Source organism: Dendrobates tinctorius, unplaced genomic scaffold (genome assembly GCF_039654945.1).
Source record: "Dendrobates tinctorius isolate UK_male_01 unplaced genomic scaffold, ASM3965494v1 ptg000008l, whole genome shotgun sequence".
In the NCBI taxonomy this organism is placed as follows: Eukaryota; Metazoa; Chordata; class Amphibia; order Anura; family Dendrobatidae; genus Dendrobates; species Dendrobates tinctorius.
The window spans coordinates 223,570-241,315 of NW_027361676.1; the positions used below are offsets into that span (position 1 = coordinate 223,570).

General features: G+C 43.0%; 1 protein-coding gene across 1 annotated transcript in view; it reads right to left on the reverse strand.

Moving 5' to 3' along the window:
- The window catches only part of ZNF827 (zinc finger protein 827), a 247,944-nt gene that overhangs the window by 40,709 nt on the left and 189,489 nt on the right, over positions 1-17,746 (reverse strand). The window contains exons 6-8 of the mRNA XM_073576166.1: positions 7,213-7,446; positions 2,555-2,609; positions 1,745-1,842 (exon numbers count right to left, since the gene is read on the reverse strand). Coding sequence (XP_073432267.1) covers positions 1,745-1,842; positions 2,555-2,609; positions 7,213-7,446 — 387 coding nt within the window. The remainder of the gene's footprint in view (positions 1-1,744; positions 1,843-2,554; positions 2,610-7,212; positions 7,447-17,746) is intronic.

Genomic DNA, 17,746 nt, shown 5'->3' on the forward strand with positions numbered 1-17,746 from the left:
AGCGTACGTTAAGATACCAGCGCGCTGGTGCAGGAAACTGGTAACCAAGGTAAACATCGGGTTTCTAAGCGCCGCGCGTCGCTTAGAAACCCGATGTTTACCTTGGTTACCAGATCCCTGCACCAGCGCGCTGGTATCTAATGTACACAGCGGGTTTCTAAGCACTGCGCGTCGCTTAGAAACCCGATGTTTACCTTGGTTACCAGCTCCCTGCACCAGCGCGCTGGTATCTAACGTACACATCAGGTTTCTAAGCGCGGCGTGGCGCTTAGAAACCCGATGTTTACCTTGGTTACCAGGCTCCAGCTCGCTGATCTCCCGCCTGCCACACGCAGCGATGCGTGCTGGCCAGCGGGAGACCAGCGATCAAAAAAATGTCCAAGCCATTCGAGGACGATCAGCGATACCCGGCAGGGGGTCCGGTCGCTGATAAGTGTCACACACGGCGATCTCGCTGGTGAGATCGCTGTTGCGTTACAAAACTTGTGACTCAGCAGCGATCTCGCTAGCGAGATCGCTGTGTGTGACGGGGGCTTTAGAGACCTTATTTATTCACAGCTTATTTTATTTACTTAACTTACTGCCTTTTTTATGAATATTATTGGTTATTTTTTGTGATCATAACTCTAGGTTAAAGGGAATCTGTCACCCCATTTTTTGCCTATAAGCTGCGGCCACCACCATCAGGGGCTTAACTACAGCATTCTGTAATGCAGTAGATAAGCCCCCGATATAACCTGAAAGATAAGAAAAACAAGTTAGATTATACTCACCGGGGGGTGGGTGTGGTGGGTATCGCGGTCCAGTCCGGCGCCTCCCATCTTCTAGAGATGACGTCCTCCTCCTTACTTCTGCTGCAGCTCCTGCGCAGGTGTACTTTATCTGCCCTATTGAGGGCAGAGTAAAGTACTGCAGTGCGCAGGCGCCGGGAAAGGTCAGAGAGGTCTGGCGCTTGTGCACTGCAGTACTTTACTCTGCCCTCAACAGGGCAGAGTAAGTACGCCTGCGCAGGAGCCGCGACAGAAGTAAGAAGGTGGACGTCATCTCTAGAAGATGGGTGGCGCCGGACCGCGACACCTATCGGACCGGATCCCCGGGTAAGTATAATCTAACTCTTTTTTCTTATCTTTCAGGTTACATCGGGGGCTTATCTACAGCATTACAGAATGCTGTATATAAGCCCCTGGTGGTGGTGGCTGCAGCTTATAGGCCAAAAATGGGGTGACAGATTCCCTTTAAATATAGTTGTAGCACAGTTTTTACAGGTGTGTGGAAGGGGCACACAGTTATTATGAGGCAGAATAATCTGACATTTTTTCAAGAGGAAAATACTTCAGGAATCAATGCTGGTATTTTTTTTGTATTTCGTGATATATTTTTGAGGTTTTGTCAAAATTTTTAAAGCGTTTTCCCCCCACTTTTTTGACTTGACAGTGTCAAGTTTGGAGCCGAATCCACTCTTTTTTTTTCTTCGACAAAGTTTTCAAAACATTGTTGAAGAAAAAAATATACAAAAAAAATTACCCATAAGAAGAGCAAAGTGGATTTTCCATTGAAATGAATAGATAGAGTAGGTAAAGCGCATGTGAAGTGGCTTGAAATGTGGATTTTGGAGTCTATTAACTTCAAAATCCTGAGTGATCTAAAAGAAATCCTGAATATTAAAGTGAGGGACAACAATTAATTGCAAATCATCAAATTATGTAAAAAAAAAAAATGTAGATTTCAATCCTTGCTACTATACCTGGCAATGACGACCTTCCTTGAGGAGATTGATCACTTTTTGGGAGATCTTTAGAAGTGAAGGGTGATTGTCTAAATTTATCTTCTGAAAAAAATGGGCTAAAAGAAAAAAAACAATTATTATACAGATAACTGTTGGACCAATTTTATAGATGTCTACTGGAAATTTCTGTTGCTGAGCAAATTCACCAATTTCACTGCTGGATTCTCAATTTTACAAATCATTAACTATATAGCGCAGTATGTTTTCTTTATAGAATTGTAAAATTTAAACACAGGTAGATACCAATGAAGCCATTGCATTTTCCTAGGTAAAGCCACTTCAGGAAAACGCTAGCGGTCATGTTCCTGAGCTGGCTTTGTCGTCATTACTGCGGAAGGTGCCCAAGAATGAGAAAGTCACTTCTTTTAACCACTTTTCGAAAACACTGAAGCGATTAAAAGAAGTGATATAAGAAATAACTTGCACAGCACTACTGGGGCACTGATATGCAGCAGACTTTCCACCCAGAAAACCTGCATGGAAAATCCACTGGAAATTCATCACTTGGGCACAGATGGACATCCTTTCAAATATAACATGTGAGTTTGACTCCATTGAGATATATATTATGTACATATATACACACACCACTGCTTTGAATGTATGATGAATGTGTATATATACACATATACATACACACACACACACACATAGACACACACTGACAAACCCATACACTATACATACTCGGCACTGTACATATATATATAGATTTGTATATTATATTTTGGCGAATATGGGCTATTTTGTTAAAAATTAAACAATTACCTGGTTGTTCTGATAATGTTTGACTTGTTATGATTGTTTTCTTTGCTGACTTTCTCTGTAACATAAGTCACAAGAAGAGTTACAAGTTTTTGGGCAATTTCTGTGCCTTCCGTTATTCTGCAAATCTGTTATTTCAGTATTCTCTCATTGATGTTGCTACCATGAGCATTAATCTTCTTGCTCATACATCACTAAACCTCTAGGAGAGTTCATTACAATCTATGAACCTTAGGCGTTAATATATAGCTCATTTCAAAATACAAAAAAAAGTCTCCACTCAGGGGCACAGTCACATCTAAATTAAAAAAAATGGTGCCTGCAATTTTATTGGAGAACCTAACATCACATCCAGTATGGTAAGCGAATGACCCTAAAAGGTACATCCTACTCAGTACTGAAAAAAAAAATAGTGACTGCCCTAGAAAAAGCCGACCTATGTTGTAACGACGCCATTAGATGCGTCACTTATCTCATACTTGTCCCTGGGTATTTTATCTGGAGGTCTATCAGACTATTCAGTGGATTGCCAGTAGTTTATAAGGATATTGTGGATGACAAATTGTAACCAAGGATTAAAGGGAATCTTGTCACCCTTTTTTTCGACTATGACCTGCCGGCATTGACATCAGGGGCTTATCTACAGCATTCTGTAATGCTGTAGGTAAGCCCCCAATGTAGCCTGAAAGATAAGAAAAAAGAGTTAGATTATACTCACGGGAGGGGGCGGTCCGGTCCGATGGGTGTCGCGGTCCGGCGCCTCCCGTCTTCACACAATGCCGTCCTCTTCTTCCCTTCCTGTCGTGGCTCCGGCGCAGACCTCCCCCGACGCCAGCGCACTGCAGGACTCTGCTCTGCCCTCAACAGGGCAGAGCAGTGCGCCTGCACAGGAGCCACGACAGGAAGCAAAGAAGAGGACGGCATCGTATGAAGATGGGAGGTGCCGGACCGGACTGCGACACCCATCGGACCGGACCACCCCCTCTGGTGAGTATAATCTAATGTGTTTTTCTTATCTTTCAGGTTACATTGGGGGCTTGTCTACAGCATTACAGAATGCTGTAGATAAGCCCCTGATGTAAATGCCGGCAGCTCATACTCCAAAAAAAGGGTGACAGATTCCCTTTAAGTATGACATCTATACGCAAGGTTCCAACATAAGGTCGCTCTTGTCAAGGTGATCATCTAATTAATTCCTAGGGTAGAGACTAAAGTGTACTTTAGGGTCTTAAATACTGACTGCTTACCTAGACATATTAGGATCTTCTCTAACTATGCAAAATACTGCGGTAAGAAGTCCATGAGTATAAGATGCCACTGAGTCTCTATGGATGGAGATTCTGTTTTTTTATATAGGCTACTCATTATATATTACCAATTAAAAATAGATATTCCAATAGGAAGAAGCTGTCATCTATTTCTAGACTGGTGAGGATACCAGCGGTCAGACACTCATCGATCTACAAGTTATTGCGTAATGACAGGAATTATAAACTATGTTCAGGATTAAGTTCTAGTTTAAGAATCTATATAAGCTATGTATATGCAGCATCAATCTTTAAAACATCATGTAATGCAGTACACTGAATGGTCTTTTTCTCCTGTGTTAAAGGGAACCTGTCAGCAGGATTGTGCACAGTAACCTACAGACAGTGTCAGGTCGGCGCCATTATACTGATTAAAATGATACCTTGGTTGATGAAATCCATCTTGTGGTTGTTGTTTAATCTTTATTTTCAGTTTTGAGTTAATGAGATTCTCGTGTTGCGGGGGGTCTTCATGAAGTGCTCTGATTCGATATTCAACAGTATGGCTTCTGAGAGGTCAGATCCCTCAGTCACTTGCCTTCTATTTTACATAATGAATATAATATGTTTTAAAGAAAAAAAAAATCACATTCAGCAGGCAGGTGCAGGAGTTGTAGAATGGTTGCATCTATAATAGCCATTTAAATATTTCATTTAGTAATAGAAATTTCTTAGTAATCTCAAAATAGCGCCAGCCGCATCTGTGCAGTAGCATCTACTGGCGATCCGACAGATGCTACTGCACAGGCACAGCCGTCTTGGTGGAGACAATTTTTTTTCTAGCAAAATGGCGCTAGCGGCGCCTGCGCAGTAGCATCTATCGGATCGCCAATAGATACTACTGCACAGGTGGTGCCATTTTGAGAAAGATTTTTATTTCTGAGGAAATCACTAAACAAAATAATTAAATGGATATTATAGCTGCGATCATGCTAAAGCACGGGCGCCGCCACCTGCCTGCTGAATGTGAATTTTTTTTTTCTTCAAAACATATTATATTCAGTATGTAAAATAGGGGGGGTCAGTGAGGGATCAGTGACCTGTCAGAAGCCATACAGATGAATACCTAAGTAGAGCATCACATGAAGACCCCCACAGGCCGCCCCCCAGAGCACGAGAATCTCATTCACGCAAAACTGAAAATAAAGATTAAATAACAACCATAAAGCCCCCGTTACACACTGCGACATCGCTAGCAATATCGCTGTAAAGTCACCGATTTTGTGACGTTGCAGCGATATTGCTAGCGATGTCGCTGCATGTGATACTTACCTCCGACCGGCTCCCCCGCTGGTTATCGCTGATCGCGCGAGAAGCTGCTGGACCATTCCTCGTCGGTCACTTCCTGCGGCGCTTCCTGCTGTGACGACGAGCGACGCGTGGAGGCGGGCGGGAGGACGCAGGATCGCCGCGTCTGACAGGTAAGTAGCGATCCCCGTCCCCAGCGATGTCGCTGGTGAGATCTGCCTGTGTGGCAGCTCACTAGCGACCACCTAGCGATGTACCAGCGATCCTGACCGCGTCATATCGCTAGTCGGGATCGCTGGTGCATCGCTAGGTGTAACGGTACCTTAAGACGGATTTCACCACCCAAGTATCATTTAATCAGTATAACGACGCCGACCTGACACTGACTGTAGGTTACTGAGCACAATAATGCTGACAGGTTCCCTTTACAGGCAAAGCTAATACCTAAAATCATATTCAGAAACCATAGAAAATGAAATACTGTATAAAATATCTTTTGGAAACACCATATAGTCAAGCACCCAGCACAGCCTCCTTAAAGAGAATCTGTCACCAGGTTTTTGACACAATCTGAGAGCAGCATGGGGTAGTTACAGAGGCTAGGATTTCAGTGATGTGTCACTTACTAGGCTGATTGCTGTAATTTTCATAAAGTCACAGCTTTATCAGTAGGAGATTGTTACTAGAGGACGAGTAAACCTGCAGCAATTCAGTACTCTATATTCATGAGCTATGTATAACCCCACCACTGATTGGCAGCTTTCTGCCTATGCACAGTGTACACAGAAAGATAGCTAGCATTCAGAGAGCTGCTAGACCTGCGGCAGATAAAACTGATTTTATAAAGAATAAAACACGCAGCCCAGTTAGGGGATGTGAACACGTTGCAGATTTATCACAGTTTTCGCTACGTAGTTGTGTTACAAAACCTGAAGCGTTTCCTGATGCCGGCAAAGTGAATGAGAATCCTGACGTTTCTTATTTATGACTTGCAGATTTGGTGCAGATTTAAATCTGCACTATGTCAATTCTTTCAGCGCTTCTTCTGCAGATTTCACTCATACTAATGAGTGGGGAAAAATCTGCACCATAAACGCAAGTAAAAATGTGGAAAAAAAATAAACTATTTTAAGCAGCAAATTTCCTGCCAAGAGATACAGAAGTGGTGCAGAAATTTCTGCACCAAATACTAAACGTCTACACATACCCTAAGTGACACATCACTGGAATCAGGATCTCTGCCCCTACATCATGCTGCTCTCAGATTGCATAGAAGAAATATGGTGACAGATTCTCCTTAAGTTCATGCATAGGTTCTTGGTTGTGGCATACTCAATACCCACCGGGATTTCACTCATACTAATGAGTGGGGAAAAATCTGCACCATAAACGCAAGTAAAAATGTGGAAAAAAAATAAACTATTTTAAGCAGCAAATTTCCTGCCAAGAGATACAGAAGTGGTGCAGAAATTTCTGCACCAAATACTAAACGTCTACACATACCCTAAGTGACACATCACTGGAATCAGGATCTCTGCCCCTACATCATGCTGCTGTCAGATTGCATAGAAGAAATATGGTGACAGATTCTCCTTAAGTTCATGCATAGGTTCTTGGTTGTGGCATACTCAATACCCACCGGGACTTTAATTAGTGCTGATAAAAGATGCCTGCTTTGCCTTTTTCTGTACCTCCCAGCGCTGAGAAGAGATCAGAGTGCATATATAGCAACCTGTCAACCAGATCCTATAGAGACTGTGGCCATTGGGAATTAGCAAACTAGGGTCAAAGGAAGCTCTTTAAATAGACACATTCGCCAACCTACTCGTACAGAGAAATAGGTAGAAAATAGATTTCTTTTTTTCCTCTCCCAGGATTTATTACTGCCCATGTTATCTCCTACCTGTTCTGTTGCACACAATCATTGATGTTGAGTAGTATCTCACAATTTTGCGCTGATGATTCGGACCCATATATGTTACGCTAACATTCATTAGACAATTGTGCACCAAGAAGGTAAGTTCTGGTTCCACACAGTCATCAGAATCACATATAAGGATTTCACGAGTTTGACATTAAAGACGCCACTATAAATTGGTATATTACCTGACAATTTGAAGAGGAGTTCTGAAGCCATCTTCACAGAGATGTCTTGGCTGAACAGGTTCCCCTCGGGAATCACTCTGCACTCTGGCATCTTCTGCAAGTGCTCGTTTTTTTCTTGCCTTAATAAAGTGCTGTAACCAATGTTTTGTCTGGGGGAGACGGAAGAGTCAGGGATGTCAACCTCCATGGGTTCCTCTTTAATCTTCACAGTCTGCGCATCCTTACAACTTTCAGCTACACAGGGATGCAGAATGAAATTCAATTACAAACTGTACCTTACTGAAAAAAAAACAACTGAGTGAATCCGATCTGATCTCAGTGCCTGTATAGTCTAAAAAGACCGATTCTAAAAAAAGACAGCTTAAAAACATAAAATTCTAAACTTTTTATAGCGGAATTCTTTCAATCCTGGAAAATTGTGATTAAACCAATATAAAAATAAACACTAAAAATAAATGAATGTCAACAGAAAATTATCAATTTCTTAAGTCAGGTTATTGTGTTAAATTTTTTACAAATTTGTGGCAATGTTTTTCTTCTTCTCCCGTTATTGTAATGTTTATTATAAATAAAAGTTTTGCAACTTTCACACTGGTTGCTTTATAAATGGCGGTATCACACGCCAATCAATGAAACACTCACTGGAGTACATTGCGCCAAATTCATTACTTGGCACAAGCCAGTCACTGAACTCGGCACATTTTCTCAGTGCGTCTCTTTCTGATATAATAAATGCCAGCATTTTCCATGAATCTTGTGGGTGGGCATAGTTCATCTCCCTCCCAGGTGCTCTGGACTTATGAGTCAAAACCTGAAATATCTGGCTACATTAGAAGGCAGTTTGTTCACCGAAGGACTGGAGACCGATGCAATCAGTGTTTGCAGGCAACAGTGAAGCATGGTGGAGGGTCTTTGCAAGTTTGGGGCTGCATTTCAGAAAAGGAGTTGGGGATTTTTTCCGGAGATTAATGGTAGCCTCGATGTTCCGAAATACAGGCAGATACCTATGCATTGTGCAGTACAATCAGGGAGGTGTCAGATTCCAAATTTAATTTTCAGCAGGACAACGACCCAAAACATACAGACAATGTCATTTTCAGAGTAAAGAACAAGGAATCCTGGAAGTGATGATATAGCCCCTACAGAGCCCTGACCTCATAATCGAGTCTGTGTGGCATTATCTAAAGAGACAGAAGGATTTGCACAAGTAGTCTACATGCACAGATGAAGTGTGGTCACTAGTTCTTCAAGATCCCTGGAACAACCTGTCTGCCGAGTTTGTTCAAAAACTGTGTGCATTGAAGAAAAGATGCTGTTTTGATGACAAAGCACGGTCACACCAAATATTGATTTGATTTAGATTTCTTGTTTGTTGATTCATTTTAAATTTTGTTAATTTATAAAAATAAACTATTCTATAAACACTTCTATTTCTGAAAGCATACTTACTTAGCAGCATGGATTGTCACAACAGCCAGAGGTCTGCTGAAGACCCCCATGCCTGTCATTATGATCCTCCTGTGAAAGACAGCCCATGGCCGGCGTTCATAGGAGATCATGGTTTTAGCTATACATAGCTGGGCTGCTGCACTGCCATATATAGCACAAGCGATAGCATGATCACAGCTGCAATTTATCTAAGGAGACTGCTAACAAATTTACCCCTAAAGGAGGTTTGCATGTTAGGCCGGGGTCAGACTTGTGTGAAACTCGCACGAGTCTCGCTTCTTAATACCCGGCACTTCTGCCGGCACCCGGGACCGGAGGGAGCGGCTGCATAGAAATACATGCAACCTCGCACTCCAGTCTCGAGTGCCGGCGACAGTGCCGGGTATTAAGATGCGAGACTCGTGAGAGATTCTCACAAGTCTGACCCCGGCCTTAAAACGAACCTGTCAGCAGTATTGTACACAGTATCAGGTCGGCGCCGTTATACTGATTAAAATAATACCTTATCTTGGTTGTTGAAATCTGACCTGTGATTGTTGTTTAATCTTTATTTTCAGTTTGGGTTAATGATATGCTCGTGCTCCGGGGCGGCCTGTGGGGGGGGGGTCTTCTGACTAGCTATTCATCTGTAAGGCTTCTGACAGGTCACTGATCCCTAATTGACCTGCCCCCTATTCTACATAATGAATATATGTATGTTATGAGCTCATTTTCTCCTTCACCTTTGATGTCCGATGAACACCCTCTGCTGGTGAAAGGAGGTAGTGAAATTGATTTGGATGGGAAAAACCTGTCATCTGAACAGGTGGAGTGTGATTGGACATCCGGAATCTCATAGAATCATAGAATCGTAGAGTTGGAAGGGACCTCCTGGGCCATCTGGTCCAACCCCCTGCTCAAAGCAGGATTCGCTAAATCATCCCAGTCAGATGTCTGTCCAGCCTCTGTTTGAAGACTTCCATTGAAGGAGAACTCACCAATTCTCGTGGCAGCCTGTTCCACTCATTGATCACTCTAACTGTCAAAAAGTTTTTTCTAATATCTAATCTGTGTCTCCTCCCATTCAGTTTCATCCCATTGCTTCAAGTCTTTCCTTGTGCAAATGAGAATAAAGATGATCCTTCTACAATGTGACAGCCCTTTAGATATTTGTAGACAGCTATTAAGTCTCCTCTCAGTCTTCTCTTTTGCAAACTAAACATTCCCAAATCCTGCAACCTTTCCTCATAAGACAGGGTTTGCAGACCGGTCACCATTCTGGTCGCTCTTTTCTGAACTTGCTCCAGTTTGTTGATGTCTTTTTTAAAATGTGGTGCCCAAAACTGGACACAATATTCCAGATGAGGTCTGACCAAAGAGGAGTAGAGGGAAATAATGAAATTATATCTCTGAGTGGATATAAGGCCGCCGACGCCCTGCTGGGTTGCTGGTGATCCTCTCTGCTCTGAGCTCTGGCCTCCAGTTTAGTCCTGTCTATTAAAGCTAAGTTTTTGCTCTGCTATTGTTCCATGAAATTTTGTCTGGTTTACTTAGTGTTTGTGTTCAGCCAGCCCTGGTTGGGACTGACTGAACTCCATTTTTGTCTCTGATCAGTTGATCTCTTTGCTCTGTTTTCAGAATATACCTGAGTGCTGATATAGTGATTTTGAAGTCTAGTGACTGCAGGGCCTTTTCTATCAGACGTGTTGGACATTATTTTTGGCAGGGTTTTTGCGTGATTGCAGACAGTTGCTTTTCTTTCCTGTCCTATCTAGTTAGTGAGGGCCCCATCGTTTGCTCAGCCTGTCTTTCTGTCTGTGTTTGTGTTTTTATCTGTTTTCACCGTCAATACATGTTGGGGGCTGTCTATCAATGGAATGGAAGTCTTCAAACAGAGGCTGGACAGACATCTGACTGGGATGATTTAGCGAATCCTGCTTTGAGCAGGGGGTTGGACCAGATGGCCCAGGAGGTCCCTTCCAACTCTACGATTCTATGATTCTATTGCTTTGGGGTCTGCTCTGGGGCAGTTTAGATTTCCCCTTTCTTTCTTTAGGTTTATTTAGTTCTCCGGCTGTGAACGAGGTGTCTAGGACTACCGTAGGAACACCCCACGGCTACTATTAGTTGTTGTGAATAGGATCAGGGGTCTGCAATCCGCTAGCTACCAACCTCTCCGATTTTCTGGACTTAGCTTGTATTTTTTTTTTTTTCTCCTCCGGTGACTCATTCATAACATATGTACAAGTGCTTCTCACTAAATTAGAATATCAAAAAGTTAATTTATTTCAGTTCTTCAATACAAAAAGTGAAACTCCTATATTATATAGAGTCATTACAAACAAAGCGATCTATTTCAAGTGTTTATTTTTGGTGATGCTGTTGATTATGGCTTACAGACAAAGAAAACATCAAAGTAGTTATCTCAGTAAATTAGAATAATTAACAAAAACACCTACAAAGGCTTCCTAGCATTTAAAAAGGTCCCTTAAGGTACTGTCACACTTAGCGATGCACCAGCGATCCCGACCAGCGATATGACGTGGTCAGGATCGCTGGTGCATTGCTAAGTGGTCGCTAGTGAGCTGCCACACAGGCAGATCTCACCAGCGACATCGCAGGGGTCGGGGGTCGCTACTTACCTGTCAGACGTGGCGATCCTGGCGTCCTCCCGCCCGGCTCCACGCTTGTCGCTCGTCTGTCCACAGGAAGCGCCGCAGGAAGCTGACGACGAGAAGCGGTCCAGGACGTTCTCGCGCGATCAGCGATAACCAGCGGGGGAGCAGGTCGTAGGTAAGTATCACACACAGCGATATCGCTAGCAATATCGCTATAACGTCACAAGTTATAGCAATATTGCTAGCGATATCGCTTAGTGTGACAGGCCCTTTAGTCTGTTTCAGTAGGCTCCACAATCATGGGAAAGACTGCTGACTTGACAGATGCCAGTAGGCAGTCATTGACACACTCCACAAGGAGGGTAAGCCACAAAAGGTCATTGCTAAAGAATCTGGCTGTTCATAGAGTGCTGTATCAAAGCATATTAATGGATAGTTGAATGGAAGGAAAAAGTGTGGTAGAAAAAGGTGCACAAGCAACCGGGATAACCCCAGCCTTGAAAAGATTGTTAAGAAAAGGTCATTCAAAAATTTTGGGGAGATTCACAAGGAGTGAACTGCAGCTGAAGTCATTGCTTCATGAGCCACCACACACAGATGTATACAGGACATGGGCAACAAGTGTCGCATTCCTTGTGTCAAGCCACTCATGGCCAATAGACAACTCCAGAAGTGTCTTACCTGGACCAAGGAGAAAAAGAACTGGACTGTTACTCAGTGGTCCAAGATGTTGTTGTCAGATGAACATAAATTTTGCATTTCATTTGGAAATCAAGGTCCCAGGGTCTGGAGGAAGAGTGAAGAGGCACACAGTTCAAGCTGCTTGAGGTCTAGTGTGAAGTTTCCACAATCAGTGATGGTTTGGGGAGACATGTCATCTGCTGGTGTAGGTCCAATATGTTTTATCAAGACCAAAGTCAGCGCAGCCGTCTATCAGGGAATTTTAGAGCACTTCATGCTTCCCTTTGCTGAAAAGCTTTTTAGAGATAGAAATTTCATTCTCCAGCTGGACTTGGCATCTGTCCACACTGCCAAAAGTACCAATACCTGGTTTAAAAACCACAGTATCACTGTGCTTGATTGGCCAGCAAACTCGCCTGACTTTAACCCCATAGAGAATCTATGGGGTATTGTCAAGAGGAACATGAGAGACACCAGACCCAACAACGCAGACGAGCTGAAGGCTGCTATCAAAGCAACCTGGGCTTCCATAACACCTCAGCAGTGCCAAAGGCTGATCGCCTCCATGCCATGAAGCATTGATGCAGTTATTGATGCAAAAGGAGCCCCGACCTAGTACTGAGTGCATTTACTGAGCATACATTTCAGTAGGCCAACATTTCCGATTTTAAAATCATTTTTCAAGCTGTTGTTATAAAGTATTCTAATTTACTGAGATAATGACTTTTGGGTTTTCATTGGCTGTAACATTAACAAAAATAAACACTTGAAATAAATCACTCTGTAATAACGCTATATAATATGAGTTTCCTTTTTGTATTGAAGAACAGAAATAACTTAATTTTTTGATGATATTTGTCACGGTTCCACCCCTCAGTGTGTCTGGGATGCGGCTACAGACAGCTCAGCCGTCCAATCTGGTATAGGGGTGTGCTGAAGCTTTCAGTACTTTGATTGACAGTTTGGTCATCAAATCCCTGCTGAGCTGTCAGTGTGTTGATTGACAGCTCGACTATCCAATCTGAGACTGTGAGGTGTCGGCTGCCTCATGTGTTCATTATTCCAGTTAATGCCCATGCTTCTTAAGGCCGGTTTCACATGTCCTGATATTTCCGGTACCAGAAAAAATGGTACCGTGTGTCAATTTGTCAAATTCATGTGGCATCCGTGTGCTATCCGTGTGTACCATCCGTGTGTGATCCATGTACTGTCCGTGAAAACACGCTGGCATGTACATAAACCCATTCATTTGAATGAGTCTACGTGTGTCAGTGTCTCCGGTACATAAGAAAACTGTCACCATAAGTACCGGAGACACTAACTAACTGAGCTGAGTTTCCCAGAACACCGCCAGACGCACATTCATCTTGTGAGGTTTGTGCTGTGCTTTCCTGTGCCTTGAGTTCTGTATGCTTGATCTGCTGCCTGACCTTGGACTTCGCTCTGACCAGCCGCCTGTTTAACCCCTTCAGCTCTGATCTGTTATCCTCCCAGTACTCTAACCTAGGAATGTTATCTGACTACACTTTTGTCTCTTCCTTCTGTTTATGAAGTACTCTCCTGGCTTCTGACCTTGGACTCCTTGACCTCCTGACTCACTAGCATCACAATATTCTAGTTTAGTGAGAAGCACTTGTACATACTTAAAAAAAAAAAAAAAGTGGCACCAGCGCTGTAGCATAATCACATGTTTAATGTGCAGTTAATAAATGTGCTTGATGTTTTCCTGAGGAGTATTAAAAAAAATCCATTTTAAAATGGTGCCCACGGCACCTGCGCAGCAGCAGCTATCAGTGTATATAGAGGTGATCTGATAACTGCTACTGCGAAGGCGCCGCCATCTTGCTACAGAAGAATAAAAAAATTCCTCCTCCAAGATGGCACTGCCGGCGCCTGCACAGTAGCAGCTCTCGGCGATTGCATAATGTTCCCCCCACCGGCCACTGCAAAGCACAAGAATCTCATTAACTCAAAACTGAAAATAAAGATTAAGCCCCAACCACAAGTTGGATTTCATCAACCAAAGTATCATGTTAATTGGTATAATAGTACCGACATGACACTGTGTACAATCCTGCTGAGAGGTTCCCTTTAAACTCGGACAATATGTACCTGTAAAGTGACCATGAACCAGCGTATGAGAACTTTGTATGTGGATTCCATTACATTTAAGCTGGAGTCACACATAGCGACTTACCAGCGATCACGACAACGATATCAACGTGTCAGGATCGCTGGTGAGTCGCTATGTGATCGCTGGTGAGCTGTCAAACAGACAGCTTCACCAGCGATTAGCACAGCGATGCCAAGCGCGCGGCATCGCTGTGTTCGTTAGCGCTGATGCCATATTCATGTCAAAAATAGAATTAAAATAAAAAATATTGTTATTCTCACCTTCCGACGTCCCACGCAACATTCCCGCCTCTCTCCACGCTCCGGTCCCAGTGATCCTTTGCGAGAATTACCGCAATGACGTCCGTTCTCGCGGGATCGCGAAGTCTCGCGGTCATTCTTGCAAAGGATTACTGGGACCGGGAGCGTGGAGAGAGGCGGGAAGACTGCGCGGGGCGCCGGAAAGTGAGAACAATATTTTTAATTTTTTTTTATTATTTTACAGCTGATCGCTGGTTTCCCGTCTGTTACACGCAGCGATGTGTGCTGGCCAGCGGGAGATCAGCGATGAAAAAAATGTCCAGAGGTTTCTTGCAGCGATCAGCGATACCGGCAGGGGGGGTGGTCGCTGATCGCTGTCACACACAGCGATCTCGCTGGTGAGATCGCTGTTGTGTCACAAAAGTTGTGACTCAGCAGCGATCTCGCTAGCGAGATTGCTATGTGTGACGGGACCCTTAAGTATCTGCAGCAGGAAGAAATACTGATCCCCATATGGTTGCAGGACGCTATATCCCATGTACTAACCAAATCTTCCTCCCATTTACATACATAGCTGCGTAAGGTGCAATGTGAGATGCAGTTTGACAGTGAATAGACAATGGAAAGTACGGTAGGTCTCTAGAGCGTGGAGACGATTGGAAAATTGCATAAAACATATGGAAGGTTGAAGCCAGGCAAGTAGCTTGACGAACAATTATTTTATTTGCTTATATCTGAAGTGTTCGATAGAGGAATCAAGTATTTCAAAAGAAACAAAGCCTGAAGAGGAAAAAAATTAATGAGCTTTTTCAAAGCTGTTCACCTGCCACCACTAAAAGGAAGCATGGTCATCTGCACCTGGTGGGTAGGTCAAATTGTGCCAGAGAGACTGAAGGGGAAAGTGGAGAGAGACAAGTTAGCACAAAAATTGAACTGCATCCTACAACTAAAGAAGGTGAACCATTAAAGGGCTCAGTGAGCAAGTGCAGAATGTTGGGGGTCCACAGCAGAAAGGTTATAGATAATGGAGATACAAGATGCTAAATGAGCCAAATAAACCAATCTGTGGATATTATTGCTAGCTTGGCAATGTGGGATAATAATTAGAGCTCCAACTGGATTTAAGGAGCTGAGGAATGAGTTAAAGGGTTATTCAATAGTGATACGGATTACATTCCTCAATAAACATGAAGAACTTTTTAGCGGTACTAGTTTGGCATCCAGCCTCTTTTGGTATAAGATGCTTGATACCTCATTTATATTTTTCCATATATTATTATTGATATTATACCATAATGAGTGACACTATTATACTTGTTATAGAGTGTATGAAATTAAAAATTAATCTAGAAAATATAAACTGGTCAAAATGTTCAACTCACTAATCCAAGTATGTATATCTAACTAAAGATAAAAGGATGATTAAGAGCAGAGTAAATTTACAGAAGATTGGCTAGTGTCACATTTGATTTCTAAATGAAAGGTTTTTCAAAGTGAATTCCACCTTCTGCAATTCATAGGTTCATCCATAAAACCACAACTTTCCATTTTGACATGTACAGTATATCTGACCCGGGTGGTCATACTGTACCCTAAAAAACTAGTCGGCTTAGGTTTCATTAAGTTACTTTATAAAGGTGATTGTAAAACTCAATTTTATTGGAAACAAAGTCAACGCCTGTCCATCTGGGCATATAAAGTTCATACAGGTAAGTCCGCAGTATGAGATCCCCATCTATCAGTCACAACAGAAAGTTGTTTTTCCAACCAGAAACTAAGGTTACCCAGACAGCCATTCATCTATATAGTTTCCATATAATACTACATTTGCATTGGATAATGCCTACCTAGCTGTAGTTCCCTGCAGCAAAGTTAGCTGGCGGTATTTTGAAAGGGGTTGTCTCTGATGGGAAAACAGCTATAAGGTTTATATGAAGGTGGCAGGGCAGAAAATTGGCAATGTTTCCATCTTTTCCACTTTGCTGCTGCAGTAATAATAATTCCTTAGTGAAAATTGGATCTATTTAGGAGGAAATATCCTTTTGGGAAAGTCACAAATGGTGACAAAGCAAAATTTGTTAAAAGTTCACATTCCTTATAAGAGACACTCTTTGGAAGCCAAGATCTAAAAGGCTTTTAAAGTACATTCTTTTCCCTTTACGTCTGATGCAGGAACGTTAAGCAGGGTGTTGAGGTCAGCCCTAAGATACCTAGTGTAGCCAGGTTTGCTCTGTCATCAGCCGCGCAGAAAATAACATGAAAGCTGACCTCTGTTCCATTTAGGAAGGCAATTCCATTTCTCTTCACCTTCACAGAGGCCAAAGCGATACAGTGAGATTTCCAAATCATGAATTACGGCTAGACTGTGTCACTTAAAATGTGTCTCCATCAACGATGAGAGATAAGGTATTTATTATTCAAGATTAGATATTGGGGTGATGTTAGTTGTAAGGAGGACAGATCCAGATTTGCTGTTGTGGGGTAAATGTTGATCATGCACTTTTAAAAGATTGATAAGTAACAAACAAATGAACTAATTCCACTGCGCTAAAAGGATAATTATAAATGACTATGGACACCCCATGGCTGCTCAAGTGGATACCAAGAAACTCACCACAAAAATTGCATTTATCGAAAAGTGGTATTGGATTAGTAAGTTGAGATCGGCAAAATGTCAGTCAACACAGGACAGTTAAGGCCCCGTCTCACTAAGCAATCTCGTTAGCGAGATCGCTGCTGATTCACAACTTTTGTGACGTAACAGCGATCTCACCAGCGAGATCGCTGTGTGTGACAGCGATCAGCGAGCGGCCCCCCTGCCGGTATCGCTGATCGCTGGAAGAAACCTCTGGACATTTCTTTGGTCGCTGATCTCCCGCTGGCCAGCACGCATCGCTGCGTGTGACAGGCGGGAGACCAGCGATCAGGTGTAAAAAATAATTAAAAAAATAAAAAATATAGTTATTCTCACCTTCCGACGTCGCGTTCAGCCATCCCGCCTCTCTCCACGCTCCGGTCCCAGTGATCCTTTGCACGAATGACCGCGAGACTTTGTTATCCCTCGAGACCGTGACATCTCGCGGTCATTCGTGCAAAGGATCACTGGGACCGGAGCGTGGAGAGAGGCGGGATGGCTGAACAGGACGTCGGAAGGTGAGAATAACTATATTTTTTATTTTGATTCTATTTTTTACAGGATGGCCAGCGATGCCGGGCGCTCGGCATCGCTGTGCTGATCGCTGGTGAAGCTGCCTGTGTGACAGCTCACCAGCGATCACATAGCGACTTACCAGCGATCCTGACACCTTGATATCGGTGTCGGGATCGCTGGTAAGTCGCTTAGTGTGACGGGGCCTTTAGATTCAAAGAAAAAAAAACAACCAGGTCAACCACGTTGAAGCAAACAGTTCAGTGGATGTTAAAAAATAGGTAAA